Source organism: Vidua chalybeata, chromosome 6 (genome assembly GCF_026979565.1).
Source record: "Vidua chalybeata isolate OUT-0048 chromosome 6, bVidCha1 merged haplotype, whole genome shotgun sequence".
Lineage (NCBI taxonomy): Eukaryota > Metazoa > Chordata > Aves > Passeriformes > Viduidae > Vidua > Vidua chalybeata.
Genome location: NC_071535.1, coordinates 24511897 through 24524191, shown reverse-complemented (window position 1 = coordinate 24524191; position 12295 = coordinate 24511897). Strand labels below are relative to the sequence as shown.

Below are 12295 nucleotides of genomic sequence, written 5' to 3'. Positions count from 1 at the left end.
TTGAAGCCCTGTACTCATGGGTGTTTGAATCTCAAGAAAAAAGTAAAACCAGCTTCATCTGCACCAACATGGTGAAAGGCAACCATTTGCAAATGGCTCACTTTGCAACCTACCCTGTCTTGACACCTAAACCCATTAGTTTTAAGAATACCTTCTGTGAATTCTTATAAAAATCAAAGCATAATAAATGAATGGATTTGTTCTTCCAAGAAGAAGGTTTAGAATAACTCTGACTGCACTGAAGACAGGAGGAAGCTTCCTGTTGGCACAGGCAAATAGACTTTCGCTGCCTAGCATCTTGTCTGTGGACACCAAGTCTAAGATGCATGGGTCAATACATACTCTAGAGAAAGAGTGTGTGTGGCATTTTACAAATTATTGGGAAGATAGCCTCTGAAATACAGCAGACAATCTAGGCCACTATTTAAAAAACAACTCAGACTACATCATATTCAAAACAGGACTACCAGGACCATTAAGGAGAACTTAGAGATTATTTTGAGAATGAAGACTGAAGGAGACTAACTGCTTTCCTTGTTTAGTTTAGCAAAAGAGACACTGCAAGAGAATGAAAAACAAGGAAGATATGTAACATAAGTTAGGTGTAAAAGCAAACTATAACTAGAATGTGGCTGGAGATCTGATGAAGCTTTCTTCTAACTAAAAGAGTCCTGAAACAGTCTTCCAATAAGAACAACTGGGGAAAAATCTTTATGTTTTGAAGGTGAGAGCTTGATAAATTTATGAAGGAGATTATAGAACAAATCCCATAGTGTCTTAAATTCATATTCTGCAAACATGTTACTGAAGCCACTGAAAAAGCAATCCAGTTGCTATCACGTAAGACAGATCTGAGTGCAGTGAAAATGATCTAGCATGAGGATGGCAGAAATTGTGAACTAAAAAGAGTAGGTATCTGAATTCTGGGTAACATGAAAAATATTGAAGGTGTTATTCCACATAATTTTCATACATGGAACAACACAAGGTCCCTAACCGCAGCTCGCTATTTGTGAGTCCTGTAATCTGTCTAGGAATATTCACATCTTTGCATGCAAAATAAAGTGGCTTTTACACAGTGTGTCTGGTATGATGGGACTGGAGAACAAAACCCTGTCACAGTTCCACCAAGACTGCATCAGTAGAGGTTCATATCTCCTAGTACAAGAGCTGTCACATCCCAGTCCAGCAAAAGTAAATAGCCAGAACTATTAACTTTCCTGCCTGCTTTCCAATGTTGACCTGTAACATTTGATTAGTTCAGAGCAAGCTTGTTCAAATGAAGGTGGGATCCTTGGAAAGTCGGTGAATTCTGTGACCATAGAGAATGTCTCCACACAGCATCCGCTGATGCATGAGACAAACCAAACTGTTTCACCATGAGAGGAAGGCAATGAGCCATGAGGCCAATGGAGACGTGGGAATCATAAGAAACATAAGGGAATAGAGTTTTTAAGACAAGAAAGATTGTGTGGCCTGTGCTGAATCTCAGCCAAAGAAGACAAGCTCTGTCCCTCACGGTTCAGTACTACAGACCTATCAGAACAAAACAGCTATTCCATAAACCACGTGTACAGGAACATAAGTAATAAGCAGCACATTTTCATTTGAACTTGTTTAGAACCTTGTCCTATGGCAAAGTCAATAAAATATTTCAATCAAGACCTGCTTCAAATGAAAAGTCACTGGAATTATACCAAAACCATCGGAGAATTGGGTGTTAATGTGTTAATAATGCCTCTGTCTTAAAGCAAGAAGGAATATGTATGCATAAGCAAAATTGGGTTGTTAAATTCTGGAAACTGATGAGCTCTGGTCACTGGATGGATATATTTTATATCCTCAGTTGGGATTACTGTATCATTTTGCAGAAAAGGTCCTAGAACTGGGACCCAGATTTTGACTACCCTCCAAAAAGTGTAAAGATTGAACATTAATCTTGCAAGCATCTTGCAAATATGTTTAAAATTTTTGCATTGGCCTTGACAATAACCAAAAAGATAGAAGTGTTACTTAAACTCTAGCACTATCTTTTTGAAGGTATAATAAAGGTCTGACAAAGTGGGAGGGTAAGCTTCTTCACTGAACTAAATTAATTTCTTATTGTGATAAAATTTGCTTTATTCTCTCTCCAGCATCTTTCTAGACATTGTTACCCTCTTAACCTTTAATGGAATTTCTGGTATTCCTTAATGTTTTCCATAGTGTTACAGATCTGTAAAATTGTTGTAATAAAGGCAGAATTACATTACCCAGCAATTTTTTTGGTCTTTAAAATGTTACCTTAAAAATCAATAGCTTCCTAGAGTCATAAATAAAATAACTACTTAATAGTAACTATGCTTTAAATAATTTTTTAAAAGAAAAAAATCAATAGCAATAAAATTTAATATAAATGTTGCTGGGTGTACTAGAGTGGCTAGTATACATACAATTTTTCAAAAAACAAAGATTTCATATTGTATCATATGACTTTATGTATGTCCACCCAAAATGTTTTTAAAAACACAGCATAATTTCTCTTTTCCTCTACAGTTGTATTAAGTTAATAGCTTTGTAAAAAAAAAAAATCTCAGAATAAACGTATTTAAAACATGCTTTTGTGTATATAGTAACCAATATTGTCCATCTGGCAAAGATACACTTTAATTGAAGTTACACAGAAAATAGCCAAAGTACTTACCAGATGTCTCAATAACTCTAAGATAAAAATATATGCTTGAAACAAGATGTCTGGGAACACATGAGCAATATAAATTTGCCCCAAAAGTTCATCTGTTAACCATTGTATTGGCATCATCATTTCTTTCCTCCAAGTTCAATCTAACAGAAAGTTATAAACTTTGACTTTTCATCTTCCAGAAATACCAGCTTTCTTTTTAGAAGGGAAATAAAAAGAGAGAAAAAAAGAAATAGCAAGACAGACATGAGAACGTAGTTGACTAAAAATGAAGCTGTACCTTCAACACTTAACTGAAAAACTGGGGCTAAATAACTTCATTTTAATAGCTTTATTTTTACTTGCAAAAATACACACCATATATATACAATGTTTCAGTAGCACAAGTACATTTCTTCTTAGTACAAAATCTCTCTTGCTTATTCTCTACACACTTTTATGACACTATGACTAGAAGCTTTCAAAAAAGTTCATTACAAACATAAAAAGAAGCTACTGGAACCTAGAAAATGACTCTTTTCCTTTTGTGCTTTCTCAAATCTCAGAATCATTGGCCTGAATGTAATCATCCTCTAAGTCTCACTAGTCATTTAGGCAGTGGAGAAGGGACAGCTTGAGGTTTGTTTAGCTGAGGAAAACTATTAGAAGAATAAAGGTTGGAGGGTAGGCCAAAGGAAGCAATGACTTTTCCTTTGGAGTCATAGCCAAATAAGGTTAGTGGAAATCTGAGATAAGCTGGATTCTCTTCAGGTCAAAGCATAGGTACAAATTCCACTTTGAATGTTAAAAATTGTACTGGCATATGACATCTCACATTGAATTGTTTCATTATACAGGTTCTTACAAGGACATTGTTGTTCAGCCCTGTTCTGTCACTGAATTCTTCTAATGTAGAATACAGCTGATGTCTCAAAAAAGTTATCTTGATGTCCTTGGAACAGCAGTAAATTTAAAGGAATAGTAAAATATAATATAGTAAATAACAAAAGAATTCAACTATTTAATTTAAAACCTCACATGTTTAACATTTAATGTTGATTCTCATGTTTGCAGAAAGCTCAGCTCTCACAAGAGAGTCCAAGAACCATGTAGAAAGCATCCCACGAAGAGAGGACAAGTAAGATGTTAAAGGGTCCTGAGCTTATGATGTACAAGAGTTTGAGAGAACTGAGTCTGTTTAGCCTGGAGACAAAAAAAATCTAAGGTGGTTTAAGTTCTCTCTTCCACCATCCAAATTTTATACAGAAGAGCCAGACTTTCTCAGGGGCTGACAACAGAAGCATGAGAGGCAGCAGACAAAGGTTGCAACAGGAGGATTTGGACTGGATATAAGGCAAAACTCTTCACAGAGGAGGAACACAGAGAGGCTGCAGTCTCCATCCTTTAAGATTTCAGAATTCAACTAGACCAGGCATCTGAACATCCTGATCTAACCATGAAGTCAGCTCTGCTTTGAGCAGAGATCCTTCCCAACTTAAAATCTTTTTATGATTCTATAATTATATTGAATATCATGGGATTTAAGCCAATTTGATCAATTTGAATAAAGTGAATTGAAGTTTATGAATGACTCAAATCGGTAGGAGAAATCAAATGGGTTAGTATTTTAACTAAATACATGCTGGAATCTAAAAAGCACAGTCAGATTTATTTTATTCTCTTTCAAATGAAACTAAATGGAGAGACAGAGGAAACATCACAATATGAAGAAAACAAGTTATTAGGAATCTTCTAAATATTATCCATCTATTCTTCACTGCCACTTTGCCATTAAATAGGACTTTAGTTTTCCTGGTTTTATTAAATAATTTTGAGATAAGTGACATATGTCACTGGCATCTAAAATGCCAGTGAAGATGACATTACCAGAACTCCTTTAGGATTCTGTTACAAGGTCACATCCTGTCACTTTATACAAATATTATTCCTCTGTAAAGGAATTGGAATGTGAATGATTAATTGCAGACTAAGGACCAGAATCATATGCAGCCTTTTTCGAAAGAAACAACAAAAAGAAAGAAAGGAAAATCAAGACATTCTGTATAATAATTGCTTTTAGACACATTTGGTGCAACTATGGAAACTTCAAAGTTCTGAAGTAGAAGACTAAGAAACATTTGCTCATAACACAATGGCTACTTTGATAGATTTAGAACTTTAGAATGATGTGCTTAATAATTAGGTTTTAATTAAAAAGGTTGAATGGCTCAACTGAAAAAATTGATGTATTGAAGTATTTTGCTTAGGAATGTTACTAAAATCCTGTTCTACAAATCAAAATAAAGGATAATAAAAGAAAATCAGACCAGCATTTGACAGAAAATACACTTTGATAGACTAATATCTATAACTGCAAGAGAGCTAGAGTAAAATGTTTTGCACAGAAAATCGTATCCATTACGATTTTCAATCTCTTAAAAAGATAGACTATGGAGCAGAGTGCTCTTTGGAGCACAAAAAAATTCTGGGCACCACTTCAAACCTACTAAATAAGTACTTATTAGTGGCTTCTTTAATGGCTTCTTGTGTTAATTTATTAAGCTGTTAGTTGTTTTGCAAGTTGCTAGGCATTTTCAGTAAAACCAAATATGTAAACCAGAGGCAATTATGAGGCTAAAATATAACTTAAAATATTTTATTAATTCTGACAATATAAAATAATTGCAGGGTTTTTTTTCAGTAACGTTTGATACACAGGTCAAAATTAGCTTAACATTTATGAGCTTTATCCTACACTTCTTAATCAAGGACAGTTTTTATTGTGCTATCAACAGGAAACGTTCCTCCTAGTAAAAATCAGAGGATTAATATGCCAAATAAGTTTAAGATTCTAATCTCAGTCAGTGGGGGTGAAATAAAATGTTTTACAGCTGCCACTGTCCTTAGTTATACTTTTAAGGGAGGAAGTGTGGGGTTTTTACCTTCACTGCCCTTTTGGGTGTCTCAGCCAAGACAGGAGGAAGTATTCCCTTGTAGAAGCCAAGTAACCTATTGAAGAAAAAAAAAGAAATTATTTTTGTATGGATAAATAAGATATCAATACCATAGTGCCAATTCTATTTTTGCTTTTTAGTTAAGCTGCTAACCTTTCAGCATTTCCAGGCATACAGACAAATAATTATACTCTCTGCTTACTTGCTAAACAGCTACTGTGCTACCAATTATATGCTGGTGAGACGATATAAAGAAATCAGCAATGAATACGTACAAATTCAATCAATTTTTTTCTGAAATACAAGAAATTGTATTTAAAGGGTGAGGAACATTTTTTGACAATTAAAAAGAAGAGTTATTCCATTGCTTTAATTTGCTTAGCATAGCAATGTTTGTATTAAAAACTGAAGTCACAAAATCACAAAATACAGATTTGGAAAAACCTGTGACTTCAGCAAGCTGCATACAAAAATACTGCTTGCTCATTTTCAAATGCTAGCTCAGACATATTTTGAAGTTTAATTTTAAACATGACTCAAAATATATGAAGTTTTTTTCTTTTAGCAACTTAGTTTTAACTCAAGTTACCTATTCAGAGATCCATGACAGAACATATGTATTTTATCTTGGAAAAAAACATCTGGGCAGTATATTATCACTCTATGTGTGCATATATTTCTATATCTATCTATCTATCTATCTATAACCTGCTACATGCCAGCAGACATGGCATTTGCAGGCAGCCTGAGCTCTGCTTACAAGGTCAGTGAAGATACATAATGCTGGGTCTTGGGAATGCTTTAAATGACAAGCAGTTTTCAAAATCCTCATCTGGGGTAGAAAAAGACACAGTCCTTGTCTCCTAGGTCTGCAGACTAACCTGGATAGTGCATGGTGAGAGTTCAGAAAGGCATTTAATGGAATCACCAAGAAGAATCATAGAATTATCAAGGTTGGAAGAGACCTTAAAGATTGCCCAGTCCAGCCATCAACCCAGCACTATCAGTGGTACCCCTAAACCACTAAACCACATCACCCAGTGCCAGACCCAGACACCTCTTGACCACCTCCAGGGAGGGTGACTTCACCACCTTTCTGGGCAAACTATTCCAATGTCTGACCATCCTAATAGGAAAAAAAAAAAAAAAAAAAGCTTTCCAATATCTAATTTGCATTGTTACTGTCTTAGCTCAAGTTACCTTGTTAGCCAACTAGAATATATCCTACAATTTATCCATCTTCAGAATGTATACACAGTTATTCAGGACTGTAAGAGGATTCTGTCTACACACATTAAAAAAATTACTTAAAGCAAAGCATTTGTGTTTTTAAAAATGTTGGAAGATGGTGATGTTGGAATGTGATTCTAAAGCAGCCTCTTATTTGGAATATTTTTGCAGAATGTGTAAGAGACATGACATCAATAGATTCTCCTATAGTTGATCTCTACATGTCAAAAGAAAACAATGAAATTCATATTCCCCATGTGAATTTAAAATACTACAAATGCTATACCATTTTCCCTATCCTTCTTCAAACACTTCTCTGGAGTTCTTGGGCTTCTCCAATATAAATAAGATAATTTAGGCCTTGTAAGATGCTCTGGGTTGGGCCTGAAGAAAGCAATGTATGAACTCCAGTCTACAACAAAAGGATGCTTTGAGCATTTAGCACAATGATGGCTTAATGTCAAAATACTGAAAGATAGGAGATTAAGGAATTCAGTTGTCATCAGATGTTTAAATTTCCCCAAAGTCTTACTTTCCAAACATAAATATACAAATATATATCTATGTATCTATTAATGTAGATATGGATATACCTAGAGATACCTAGATATGGATATAACAATATCAATACAGTGGATCCATAGAAGCATACAATCATAGAAACATAGAATGGTTTGGTTGTAAGGGATCTTAAAAATAATTTGGCTCCAATCTTCCTGCCAGAAGCAGGGAATCTCCCACTAGACCAGGTTACTCTGAGCCCCATCTAGCCTGGTCTTGGTTGTTATTCTTAGTCCTGGGCCCATTTTAGTCTTTAATGGTTCATATATATTCAGAGCATATTGCTGATTCAGCAAGCAATTGAAATGTCAAATAACTTCAAGAAGATAATTCATACATTTTAATGTAGGTTCAAACTGAAACTGAGGTCCAAGTAAGATCAGCTACAAGAACACAGATCCCTATAAACACTTTCTTCCTTTCAGCTCAGTCTAAACCCCTGCAAGCATATCTATAACAGGAATCCTGCTTGCAATTTCTACTACTCCATGTGATTGGAATTGGAAAATTAATGTCCTCCATTGCTTTACTCACTGGTGTAGCTCTCACTACAAAAAGTGAGACTCGATCCAGATTTTTTCATTAGTAAGAGATGCCTAAGCAGAGAAATATGCAGTGTAGAACAACAAATCAGTTTTAAAAACACACAGCAGCATTACCCAGCCTCACGCAGCACATCAGGTTCCTTTTGCAAGTTGCATTTTTGTATATTCAAAATGCATGCAGCTATTGGATATATAAGCCTTGTGGCATTTCCACAGTCTCTGAGGATCTCAGAGAAAACTTTTCAGAGAGAATGTAGAAAGGATATACTAGGTATTTAAGCAATATATTTGTCATCTTAGCAATCTTGTAATGCAGGAAGCGGCTTCTAAAGAGCAATCCAGCATTATACCACAAGTCAATGTCAAAACACCAGTGATTGAGGTCACCATTAGAGCAGGCAGTGGATTATCTGAAAGTTCTAAAGAAATGGGAGCTGAAAATGTGAAAATCAATTATCAATTGCTTCTGAATCACAGAAAGGTTGATGATGAAAGGGACGAGACTTCTCAAGATCATCTGACCCAATCCCTGCTCAAGAAGGGCAACCTAGAGCCAGTTGTCCAGAACCATGTCCAAACAGCTTCTAAGTATCTCCAAAGAATGATTACCCTTTAAGGAAGGAGATCCCACAACTTCTCTGGGCAGCCTGTGCCAGTGCTCAGTTACCCTCACAGTAAAAATGTGTTTCCTGATGTTCATATGGACACCCTTGTTCTTCCCTTTGTGTCCATTGCCTCTGGTCCTGTCACTGGGCGCCACTGAGAAGAGCTTGGCTTCATCCTCTTTGCATCCTTCCTTTAGGTACTTGTGCACATTGATCAGATTCTCCTCTGAGCCTTCTCTCCTCCAGGCAGTTCTGTCTCTCTCAGTCTTTTCTCATATGAAAGGTGCTCCAGTCCTTTAATCATTTTAGTGGTCCTTCAACTGAACTCTTTGTGTTCTAACAAAGTTAGAACTGTGGTCTAACCAGTGCTGAGTAGGGCAGAAGGAAGTAAACACCTTCCTTGACCTGCTGGCAGCTAAAGCAGCCTGCTGAAGTGTTGGCAGCCCAGGATATCAGCAGTCCCTTTGGTTGCAGGCCATATTGCTAGCTCATGCCCAGCTTGGTGTCCATGAGGACCTACAGGTCCTATGCTGTAAATCTGCTTTCCAGCTGATTGGCCCTGAATATAACAGTGGTGTGTGGTTTATTTTCCCTCACGCACAGGATTTCACACTTTCCCTTGCTGAACTTCATGGGACTCCTGTCAGACCATTTCTCCAGCATATCAAAGTCCACCCAACTGGCAGTACAACCCTTCGGTATAACAGCCACCCTCCCACATTTGAATCATCAGTAAACTTGCTGAGGGTACACCCTGCCCCATCTTTCAGAATATTAATGAAGATGTTGAACAGAGTTGGATCTAGTACTGACCACTGGGGTTACTGGCCTCTGGTTAGACTTTGTACCACTGACCCTCTGACCTTTTGTACCACTGACCCTTTGTACCAATGACCCTCTGGGTCATTCAGCCAGTTTTCAAGCCACCTCAGTAAGTACTAACAGAAGCTTTTGACATCTTGTACCAAGCTCAACTCCAGGTAGGCTTTGATTTCCCTAACCAAATCTCTGCATGTTCAGGCTGTCTCTGTATTTCTCTCTTGTTACCTGTCCCCGTTTCCACCTTCTGTATGCTTTCTTTTTTATGTTTGAGTTTTGCCAGGAGCTCCTTGCTCAACAACACAGGCATCTTGAGATCTTTGCCTGATTTTCTGCATGCTGGCATAGACTTGAGTGGAGGTGATCTTTGAATATTTTGCAGGTTTTCTGGACCCCTCTTCCCTTCAGAGCCCTTTATCATGGGACTTTTCCAAGCAGACCTCTGAATAAGTGACAGGCTGCTCTCCTGAAGCCTAGGGCTGTGAACTTGCTTTTTGCCCTGCTCCCTCTTCTCAGGATCTGAACTCCACCACCTCATGGTCACAACAACCAAGGCTCACTTTGACCATCACCCCAGTAAGGCCTTCTTCATTTATGTGTTAGAGCTCCAATGGAACACTTCTCATTGACTCTCACTTGTATCAAGAAGTTATCATTAATGCTGCTGGATTGCTTATGCCCTGCAATGTTGTCCCTCCAGAAAATATCAAGGTAGTTGAATTCCCCATTAAGGATCAGGGTCTGTAAACATCAGGCTGCTTCTGGCTGTCTCTACAGGGCCCCATCTTCTTCTTCCAGGTCAGGCAGCCCATAGTAGATACCTACCACCAAGTCACCACTATTGATCTGCTCTTACCCATAAATTCTCATCATTCAACCTCAGGCAGAGCTCCATGCACTCCAGTTGCTCCCTCCTTGTCTTCCTGGTCAGCCATTCCTAGATGGTCTGTATCCCTCCACAGCAGCACTCAGTCCATTCACTACATCCCTGGGATCCTGATGAGATCCTGCCCCTGAGCTGCACACAGATCTCCAGCTCCTCATGTTTATGTCCCATGTTGTGTGCCCTGGTGTGCAGGCTCTCCAGAGAAACTTCCTCACTCACTTGCAAATGCTTGAGGTGACCCCAGCTGAGCCCTGTTTATTCACATTGTGCTCCTCGAGGTTCACATCACCCCAGCTGCTTTGCTTGGCAGCCTCTCCATCGCTCCCTCAGAGCTGCGGTAACTCCCCCCTTCCCTCAGGGCTCCTGGTTTAAAGTCCTCTTTACCAGGTCAGCCACACTGCAGCAAAGATGTGTGTGAAAAGATACCACTCTGCACCTGATGTCAGGCTGATCTGCTTATTGTAAGGCTGCCACTGAAGACTTTCTGCTGGAGGAACCTCTACTGTGAACCAGGAGAATCTGCAGAGCTGAGTAACTATATTCATGGCTCTATGAATCCCTAAAATGTGAAGGGATCTGTAAGTGCCTTTCACTGCTTTATTCCTCCCTCCTCTTTGGAATCAAATCTCTTCATGGAAAACAGACAAGAAGGAGTTAAGGTCTATTCCTGTGGAACACATTAACTTTAGAAATCTAAAAACACATGAAACTTTGAGGATATACATCCATATATGCAATATGTAATTCAGTAAACATGGTAAGAGCTAGCTCAGTATTTAATTACAAGCTGTGGTTTAGGGTTTTTTCCCCTTCCTGATTTGAAATAGAAACAGAAAAACAAAAAAAAAAAAAGGTTAGTAAGCACAGTCAGTGAGATGAAAGGAATAAACGAAAGGAGGAAGTAGAAGACAATGCCATCCCATCACTGCCTATTGTCAACTGACTAATTTTTTGCATAAAGTGTAGTTGCTTTTAGAACCTCCTGTGCCTGAGGTGGAGGACAAGCAGCTGCCCACAACTTTTAGAAATAACCCATTAAAGATAGTTATTTCAGTCTTTGCAGAATGAACCATTTACTTAATTAAAAAAACTAGCTCGATAGTAACAAAAACTTGACTGGCTTTGCCAGTCAAAAAAGTACATACACACACGACGATCTTATAGTTCTCCTTTGTTGGCCAATTGAGTTAGCCTATTTGCTCACAGAGCATGAATTTTTTTCAGAGTCATCTACTGAACAGTGATGACATTTCACGTTTGAGAGATATTATCACCTGGACTCAAGCTTTCCTTCAAAAAACTGATGTTCAGAAAAATTATGAAACAGCAGCAACAGCAATCACTACAGGGTCTGATAGAAGAAAGAGGAGATGACATCATATCCCTAGCTAGAGACACTGGAAAGAACAAATAAATTTCTAACAGAAACACAGCTACATCTTATTTTGTTTCAGCATTAAGGGTCTAAATGAACATCACCATTCAATTGTATTCTGGGCAAGAGCCCAAACTCATCTTTGCAGCAGTTGATTTTGAAACATTACAGTCAATCACATCTTCTCAATTTGTTCTTGCAGGCTTTCCCTATCCTTCTGGTTTCCATTTCTTGTTTGGAAGCCTTGAGTCATTCACCCTGGCAAGAGGACCAACCTAAATCAGTTATTTTCTCCGAATTATACTGAAATTGGGATCTTGCTTAGCTTGTTGTTTTCTTCCTCTGCCTTTCACATAATTTTCCCTTTAAGGATCTAATAAAGCTGATTGAAGGCATAAGCACAATATTCCCTTTCTTTTGTTGCTGTCAAACCCAAGGCATTTACCCACATTATTTTATAATTGAAACAAAAAACCTCTTAGGTCCAATTCTGCTTTCATTACCTCTGCATTATCCCAAGTATAAAAAAAAGACCTGGCTTTCATGACCACATCAGTTACATGAAACAAATGCACAACATTCAGATTTTAGAAAATGTTTTATTTAAACAAAGAGAAGGAATTTTGAAGACATGATTGGTAAAAAGGTGGGTGTTGTTCAA

At 37.7% G+C, this 12295-nt stretch overlaps 1 protein-coding gene across 2 annotated transcripts in view; it reads right to left on the bottom strand.

The window, feature by feature from the left end:
- The window catches only part of SLC25A21 (solute carrier family 25 member 21), a 241754-nt gene that overhangs the window by 18292 nt on the left and 211167 nt on the right, over positions 1-12295 (bottom strand). Inside the window, exons 2-3 of one of the 2 annotated variants that reach the window (XM_053946648.1) lie at positions 5602-5668; positions 2684-2875 (exon numbers count right to left, since the gene is read on the bottom strand). In XM_053946648.1, the coding sequence (XP_053802623.1) occupies positions 2684-2803 (120 nt within the window). In that variant the 5' untranslated portion in view covers positions 2804-2875; positions 5602-5668. The remainder of the gene's footprint in view (positions 1-2683; positions 2876-5601; positions 5669-12295) is intronic. The other variant, XM_053946647.1, reaches the window with a different exon arrangement.